This window comes from Silurus aristotelis, assembly GCF_946808225.1.
Source record: "Silurus aristotelis genome assembly, chromosome: 28".
Taxonomy (NCBI): domain Eukaryota; kingdom Metazoa; phylum Chordata; class Actinopteri; order Siluriformes; family Siluridae; genus Silurus; species Silurus aristotelis.
Genome location: NC_139601.1, coordinates 1,992,390 through 2,001,087, shown reverse-complemented (window position 1 = coordinate 2,001,087; position 8,698 = coordinate 1,992,390). Strand labels below are relative to the sequence as shown.

Genomic DNA, 8,698 nt, shown 5'->3' with positions numbered 1-8,698 from the left:
AGGACCCCCCATAAGGCATTAAGGGCCCCCATGACAACAACTAGGGACCCCCAATAAGACTTGACACAATTCGAGCGCTGAGTGTATACCGGTGATGTTTTTTTTTTTTTTTTTTTTTTTTTAAACAAACATTTTCAGTGACTTTATTCCCACCAAATATTTATGGTTGGATGTAGAATGTACATAGACATTCTCTTTGTGCACGTCCCTTTGTTACATGCTCTTTTGCTACACACGCAAAGGTATTTCCATTTTTCCTTCACGAAAAACTGATTTTGTGGGCGTCGGCAAATGCAAATCAGCTGCGCCGTGCGCGCGCCCGCCCGTTAATTGACGCGTGATTGGCGTTCATTAGAACGCGGGCACGCGCGCCGGGAACGGCTTAATCAGCGTTTATGTAAGTAATTTATTAGAATTTCAGTACAAATGTTTATTAAAATCACCCTTTCGCTTAACCGTGACAAAACAACTAACTCTTGAAAATATTTCAGAAATACTGATGAAGGTAGCAGCATCTTGCTTTTAAATAAATTTGGTTGAGTTTTTGTTTGTTTGACATTTTATTTGCTTAAAATATTTTAGTCAAGTGCCTTTTTTACATCTGTATTTTGGATAACAGTGTTGTACTAAAGTCGTTTAATATCTCAGTAATATATTTCACTTATATCAGTAAAAATGAGGAGATAAGAAATGAAAACTTACTTCTCTTGGCCTGAGGTGACTTCTTGTTGAACACGTGACTCTGGACTATTCCAAGTGTTTCATAGGGGTGGTGTTTCATTTAACAGCTCTGAGTCAATACAAACAAAATGGAATTGTTTTCATCTGTCTGAGATGGGAAATGGATTCACATTTGAGAGAAGAAAAAAAAATATTTTTATTAATGATTGTATTTAAAGCTGAAGTGTAATTTTATAGACTTCATTACAAAATGTTGCTTGTCATTTTGCTGAGAAACCAGAAAGTCCTTTAATGCTCCTTAAAAGAGGATCCACTACTACAAGAAGGTTGTGTGAATCAGCTGTTATTATAGAAACAATAATGTATTGAAAAAGTTAATATAAACCCGCACTACAGTCACAATCCAGGATTTAACAGGTATAAGGAGACATAATAAGGAGTCAAAGTTTGGGAACGTAAACGTACTTTATTTTATGATTTCTGCACAATGTAATCGTATTAAACAGAACAGAATAATAAAGAAGGCAAAAACAAATCTCCACTCGTGTCTTCAGAGTGTGTTAACGTGTTCCTGCTCTACCGTCGTAGAGTCTTTGTTCAGTCTTTTCAGAGGAATGATGTAAAGTCCGTTCTTGGCCTCCTTTATCCGCCACCATCGTCCAAGTCTAAAGAGAATACAACACACGGGTGCTAAAATCTCCTTCCAACATTGATGCTGCGTTTAGCACAACTGAAAAGTGTCTTTTTTTTCCCACCATCAACTCAAGTTTTGGAAAGAACAGACAAGTATCGAAGCTGGAGATTTTTTATATCAGTAATATTTTTTTTTTTAATGCAACAACAAAGAGCCATTTGGTCCATTTCTCTCTAGTAGATGAAGTATGAAGTCTATTCTATGGAGTAGAAACGCATGCAGCCAACATTCTGTATTTAACAAAAACTTGTCTGATTAAAAAGCAGGAAATGTCACTAGAAGTCAGAGCTTCAGTGTGAGAATTAGGAGCTGGAGGTCTGATCAAAGGATTTTTTTTTTCTTACTCTGAAATCAAAGACTTTTCAGCTCACACTTATTCATGAAGAGAGTGTCGTTAAATAAATAACACCTGCACTGCAACGGAATCGTATGTACTTCTGTTTAAGCTGAACCTCAGGGTGCAGTAAAGCAACCTGAAATTAGCCTTTTGTATAGCAACAGTGCCACCATGTGGCTGCATCGTGTTGGTACACCAAGTGCTGAAATGTATTTGCTACACTGTTTGTGAAATGACTAAACAATCACAGAACTGTTATGATGATGTGTACCTGTGCTCCTGTCCAACACCCGCCACCAGAAACTTGCCCGTGTTGGAGAATTTTAAACTATTCACAAAACCATTCTGAAAAAAAGGAGAAAAAAAATGAATATATTCATGATCTAAATGATTTACTGTATACAAAGCAACAACATACATGCAGAAACAGAGGGAAAATCCCTGCATGTTTTTTGAGAGACACATGCATGTTCTTTTCGTTTAGACCATTTAACTACACACAGAGCACTGTGTTTCCCCACAGACCATTATTATTGATGCACCACCTGCGAAACTCTGAAGCGCTCTGAAGCAGATTCGTATGGAAGCCCGTTTCCCATTTCTCGCATTATTTATGGCAATTCCGACTTTTTTTTCCCCTCGCAATTTACACATCGCGCTACAACCGAGTCACATGGTTTTAAACTGAGCCTCTGATCACTGGAGAGAACCATGTTCATGCACCTACAGCTTCGAACTTCAGGCCCACAACATGGTTACTGGTGGAGGTACCAGAAATGTTGGATGTTTACGAGAAATAAAGTCGGAATTGTACGAAAAAAAAAGTGGTATTGCGTAGGGATAAAGTCACAATTCCGAGAAAAAAGTAAACGATAGAAAGCTTCCGAAGTTTGGGATCATTCCAAACTAAAAGAAACCACCGTACTGTATTTACTTTTAATCAATTAATCGCTGAAATAGTTTCCACTACAGAATGTGATGCTTTTTTTTCTGAAAACGTTTTCCACAGGAAGACATTTGGGTTGCTTCAAAGCGGAATCCTGCAAATAGCCTCAAGTAACACCAGCACATTACTGTGAACATCTTCTCTTAAACATGTAGATAAGGACGACGTTCTCCATGTCGTTTCTCACCACTGGAACGCTGAAAATCGGCTCCAGGCCCCGAAATCCCGGCAAACACTTCCACAACTGTACAGCAGCATTATGGGAGCCTGAGGAACAACACAAGAGCATAGTGGAGTGTTTATGAGACTTTCAAGAGCTTCCACCTGTCTCTCACTATCTGTCCATCTCTTTCTTTTCCTCTCTGACTGTCTGTCTCACTTCATAAATCTCTCTCTCTTTCTCTGCCCCATCACTCACTCCCTATCTCTCTCTCTCTCTCTCTCTCTCTCTCTCTGCCCCATCACTCACTCACTCACTCACTCTCTCTCTCTCTCTGCCCCATCACTCACTCCGTATCTCTCTCTCTCTCTCTTTCTCTGCCCCATCACTCACTCCCTATCTCTCTCTCTCTCTCTTTCTCTGCCCCATCACTCACTCCCTATCTCTCTCTCTCTCTCTCTCTCTCTCTCTCTCTCTCTCTGCCCCATCACTCACTCACTCACTTACTCACTATCTATCTCCCCATCACTCACTCACTCACTCACTATCTATCTATCTCTGCCCCATCACTCACTCACTCACTATCTCTCTCTCTCTCTCTCTCTCTGCCCCATCACTCACTCCCTATCTCTCTCTCTCTCTCTCTCTGCCCCATCACTCACTCACTCACTCACTCACTCTCTATCTCCCCATCACTCACTCACTCACTCACTCTCTATCTCCCCATCACTCACTCACTCACTCACTATCTATCTCCCTCTGCCCCATCACTCACTCACTCCCTATCTCTCTCTCTCTCTCTCTCTCTCTGCCCCATCACTCACTCACTCACTCACTATCTATCTATCTCCCTCTGACCCATCACTCACTCCCTATCTCTCCCTCTGCCCCATCACTCACTCCCTATCTCTATCTATCTCTCTCTCTCTCCCTCTGCCACATCACTCACTCCCTCTCTCTCCCTCTGCCACATCACTCACTCCCTATCTCTATCTATCTCTCTCTCTCTCCCTCTGCCCCATCACTCACTCCCTATCTCTAGCTATCTTTCTCTCTCTCCCTCTGCCCCATCACTCACTCCCTATCTCTATCTCTCTCTCTCTCTCTCTCTCTCTCTCTCTCTCTCTCTCTCTCCCTCTGCCCCATCACTCACTCCCTATCTCTATCTCTCTCTCTCTCTCTCTCTCTCTCCCTCTGCCCCATCACTCACTCCCTATCTCGATCTATCTCTCTCTCTCTCCCTCTGCCCCATCACTCACTCCCTATCTCGATCTATCTCTCTCTCTCTGCCCCATCATTTACTCTCTCTATTTCTGTCCAATCACTCTCTCCGAGTGGAGATGTTCACAGTGTGATCGGGGTGAGAGAGTTTGAGAGTGTGTGGGTGTGTGAGAGAAAAACAGAGAAAGGGAGGAAGATTGCAGATGAGTGTGTGTACTTGATGATGTGCTTGAGTCTTTGAGCGAGTGTGTGTACACACAAATCTCTGATGTGATTACTATAAAAGCACTCGTGAGTTCCCGGATGAGTGTAATTCTTAATACTAAAGTAATAATTATTTATTATGAAAAAAATAAATAAATAATAATAAAAAAAATAATAATAATAATCAGTTACGACTGAAACGACGGTGTGTGTGCACCTGAGGCACCTGAGGCAATGGTGTCAGAGTTGTGGAGCGCCGCAACTGATGACACCCAGTACGGCCCTTCCAGCCCGGCGTCGCCATGGAGACCGTGTGCCTGCTTCAGAGTGGTCAGGGGCTTCTTCTTGCTCACGGACCAGACAGACACACAGCTGGACACACACACACACACACACACACACAACATTTAGAAAATGTTCCTTTTTTCAAGAATGAAGCTTCATTTCACTCTGTCTATACAGTATAAATATTAGAGATCGACCGATACGGGATTTTACTGATACCTGGATTGAAGCTTGTTTTAGTTTTAATAATAGATACTGGATAAAAAAATTATTATATGAATCTTATCAATAATAAGTATAATTTTGCGCTCTCCGTGCAGCATGCAGTCTCGCGTGTAAAAACAAACAGAACGTTGTGTCAGCAATTTGCCTCTAAAGGCCGCTCTCGTAAAGAGTGGACCAGAAGCAGGGATTTTTGCTGACAGCTGATAGTTCCAGCAGACAAACATCAGTGCTGATTAATCAGTCGACCTCTAATAAATATAACACACAGAAAATCTGAACCTTCAGCTTCTTACCCGTCATCCCCTCCTGAAACCATGTGTTCTTCATTAATGAGCTGAACACAGTCGATGGAGCTCCTTTAAGGCAGAGGAAACGATAAAAACAGAACATTTTATATATATATATATAAAGAAGAAAATCGTCTCATTCCCCTCCCTACATAAAACATGGCCACGTGAGACTCACTCGTGTCCCTGGAAGACGAGCTGCGTCTCCTCTGCGATCTTCCACACACGGACAGTTCGGTCCCGACCCCCCGCAGTCACACACCGCTCACGTCCCAGGCAGTCTAAAGCCGTGATCGCGTCCTGATGCCCAAACCTGGGGAAAAGAACAATTTAAATAGTGTTCGTGTGTGTGTGTATAAATCTCATCTAGATCACGTTTTAAAGATATTTTATACACACAAAGCGTGTGTTCACGTACAGAGTTTCTACATAGGCGTTCTCATCCACGTTCCACACTTTGATTGAGCGATCGTGAGAAGCGCTATACAGGTCATGTGTTCCTTTCCTGAAAGCCAAACCCTAATAAATAAAAAAATGATTAAATAAAAAAACATAAGATATAAATGACATTCCACAGTGTTTTAGCAGTTCAGCTCTCATTGGTAGTAACTTCTATGTCAGTGTGCGTCAGTTTTGCGATATTTTATTTTTTATATAACTACGAGAAGACATTTCTCCGTCTGCTGCTCCCTCACCGAAACGGCGTCTCTGTGTCCCGTGAACTTGTACAGATGTTTACATGTGGCAGCTTCCCAAATCATGATCAGCTTGTTCATGTCTCCTGTGGCCTGAGAAAGAAATCATGAAATAGTACAAGAATATCTGCAAGGATACCTGCTCTACATCTCTACATCAAACCGAATAGTACCTGTGTTTAAACACACCATGTGATACATCACACACACATACACACACACACACCATGAAGATGGATCACACATTTAGTGTTTCCTCTCACCAGGTATTTGCCATCAGATGAAATGGCCATGCAGAGGACGTGTCCCGTGTGACCCACGTGCCGCTCCTCGGTCCCTTTTCTCCCTCCTGGGATCTTCTTCACCTTCTTCCCGCTCTCCACTTCCCCTACACACACACACACACACACACACACACACACACACACAGGCCATCATGTCTATCACAAGACTTCTTTATTTTCTCCCACAGACAGAGAGCTGCTTTACAAACTCCTCAAATAAAATGTATTTTTACCTCCCACACACACACACACACACACACACACACACACACACACACACACACACACACAGTTAACTGTGACAGTGTAAAACGTTATCGTGACCCAGAAACCCAAATGCTGTTAATAACGCAGGAGGACTGACAGGAAACAATGTTAAGTGTTTATGGATGAATAAACATGATGACCAAAAGTATTGGGACACTGTAGTTTTTCCAGCCCCGTGTGGTTCTTCACCAAACTGTTCCCACAAAGTTGGAGGCACACAATTCTATCAGACGTCTTTGCATGTTGCAGCATCAAAGTTACCTTCACTACGAGACAAAGCCAGCTCTATGAAGATCTGGAGTGGAAGATCTCCTGCTATTGAGCTCTAACCCTGTTGAACACTGAATGCACCACAGGACTCCTCCTCTACCCTACATCAGTAACTGAATTTACACACCCGTGTGGCTAAATACATTTCCAAATAAATTAAAAGCTAGTGGAACATCTTCCAGAAGAGTGGAGCTTTTTATACCAGCACATGGAGACTAAATGTGGATGAACAACAATCTTATGGTCAGGTGTCCACAAACTTTTGCCCATATAGAGTAAGATTTAGAATTATATATATATTTTTTTATAAACCTAAACACAGCAATTACGAGTGGAAGCCTCAAGACCATCAGCAGTGTGAACACCGTTATCACACGCCACGGGAAAAGTGTTTCAGGCGTTTTTAAAGTGTGTGTGACAGTTACACTTGATGATGGAACAGTCTTTAGATGATGAGAAGATATGTTTCTCGTCCGGGGTGATGACCAGACACGTGACGGATAGCTTGTGGCCTCTGAGCAAGCGGATCTCTCCCGGATCCGGAGCTTTGAGCTGCACGTGAGCACAAAACAAGAACATCAGAATCCTGAACATTATCAGCTACTAAATGATGAAATTCAATCAAATGAGTCTCAAACTAAATGGAATCAAAGAGCAGGACTGCAGATGAGAGCAAACATCATTAGGAATATCAGCGTGTTGGGGGAAATGTATTCCGTTACTGTTCTTAAGAATTTTTGGCTTCTTTCTAGTTGTACTGAGTTTTAAAGATATAAGCGACTTTTACTCTCATCGCAACTACATTTATGAGAAGAGGCGCAATTTCTTAAATTTTTTTTGTACATTGAATATTAATGGTTCTTCTACTTTGTGACAGGATGCTGTCAATTTATTTGTGTGAGTCAAACTGAGTTATATTTTCTCTCTTCCTGGACGCGGCAGGTTTTTGTGTTATTGTATTTTTGGATTGCGTTTGAAAATTTCTTAAAAATTTAGTTTTTTTAATAAGAATATTTGCCCATTTACAAGCTCCAAGCCTGGAGACACAGCACTCAGTACTGCTGTGAGGAAGCAGGAACTCGTCTCACCTCGTTAGCGATGAGTCTCTGCAGCTTGCCTTTCTGTTCCAGCTGTTGAGAGGTGGAAAATATTATTACGGTCAATAAAGGAATTTTTAATGCGACGTTCAAATGACCGTTGAAGCTCTAAGGAAAAAAGAGAGAGAGAGAGAGCGTACCACGTCCTCCCGCAAGCGTCCCGCTACCAGGTCCGACTCAAATACCTCGTCTTCTGCCTTCTTCTCCTCTGCAAAACAAAACCGAGTTTACTTCATGATGCTTGAGTGCCGTCCCGTGTGCATCACTTCCTCTCCAAAAGCTGTTGGCTGAAAACTTTTAGAGCTGCAACAGCACTGACGGGGACGACGGCGTTTTAGTGGCACGTAAACAGGCTTTGAGGAAATCTCTTTCCTTCAGTCAGAAATAGAGACCGGTGTTCGACTTCAAGATTATCGATGGTCACATCTGCGTGCTATTCAAAGAGAAAACGTTTCTCACGAGACTATGAGGATGATGATGAAAGAAATCCGGAGGAGATCGGCGTCATCTGCGTCTCCGAAGCCACCTGTACTTCAGCCAGGGGTCCCGGTGTGTTGTGGCATCTGGATTTTTAAGTTTTAACAGAGAGTCTAATAAGTAGAAACGGGATGTGACGTGGACGTAAACTGTATCTGCTGTACGTCCAGGCTGCTTAACCAAACATCTGAAGACGGAATTATTGAAAATGCAGGTTTAGGGTAATTCTTTGCGTGAGAGAAAAGTCTGATGTGGTCACCAAGACCTCAGTCAGATGCATCCTGCGATGGAAACCCTGGAAAGGAGAAATGATCAGAACGGATACCTTCACTGACCTTCTTCTCTTAGCTGCTCCAGGTAAAGCTTGGCCAGACGCAGCTTCTTCTCCTGCGGCGTCTCCTCGATCTCCTCGTCCTCCTCATCGTCCTTCTGCTTTCTACCCTGTGCTTCATCACTGGACAGAAAAGACACAAATTATGGACTCAATGATCACCTGGAAGCTTGTTAATACGATAAAGAGCAGAAGGTGTTTGCTTTAGTCAGGCGGCTCACTTTTCATTTTCTGATT

The 8,698-nt window shown here is 42.4% G+C and overlaps 1 protein-coding gene across 2 annotated transcripts in view; it reads right to left on the bottom strand.

Annotated features, from left to right (window-relative positions):
• Positions 1 to 1,127: 1,127 nt before the first annotated feature.
• The window catches only part of rrp9 (ribosomal RNA processing 9, U3 small nucleolar RNA binding protein), an 8,107-nt gene continuing 536 nt past the window's right edge, over positions 1,128 to 8,698 (bottom strand). Inside the window, exons 2-15 of one of the 2 annotated variants that reach the window (XM_083533475.1) lie at positions 8,683 to 8,698; positions 8,466 to 8,584; positions 7,794 to 7,861; positions 7,645 to 7,686; positions 6,982 to 7,108; positions 5,999 to 6,123; positions 5,736 to 5,828; positions 5,459 to 5,559; positions 5,219 to 5,353; positions 5,047 to 5,109; positions 4,461 to 4,615; positions 2,846 to 2,925; positions 1,984 to 2,057; positions 1,128 to 1,346 (exon numbers count right to left, since the gene is read on the bottom strand). The exon at positions 8,683 to 8,698 is cut by the window's right edge and continues 70 nt beyond it. In XM_083533475.1, coding sequence (XP_083389601.1) covers positions 1,232 to 1,346; positions 1,984 to 2,057; positions 2,846 to 2,925; positions 4,461 to 4,615; positions 5,047 to 5,109; positions 5,219 to 5,353; positions 5,459 to 5,559; positions 5,736 to 5,828; positions 5,999 to 6,123; positions 6,982 to 7,108; positions 7,645 to 7,686; positions 7,794 to 7,861; positions 8,466 to 8,584; positions 8,683 to 8,698 — 1,313 coding nt within the window. In that variant the 3' untranslated portion in view covers positions 1,128 to 1,231. The remainder of the gene's footprint in view (positions 1,347 to 1,983; positions 2,058 to 2,845; positions 2,926 to 4,460; positions 4,616 to 5,046; positions 5,110 to 5,218; positions 5,354 to 5,458; positions 5,560 to 5,735; positions 5,829 to 5,998; positions 6,124 to 6,981; positions 7,109 to 7,644; positions 7,687 to 7,793; positions 7,862 to 8,465; positions 8,585 to 8,682) is intronic. The other variant, XM_083533476.1, reaches the window with a different exon arrangement.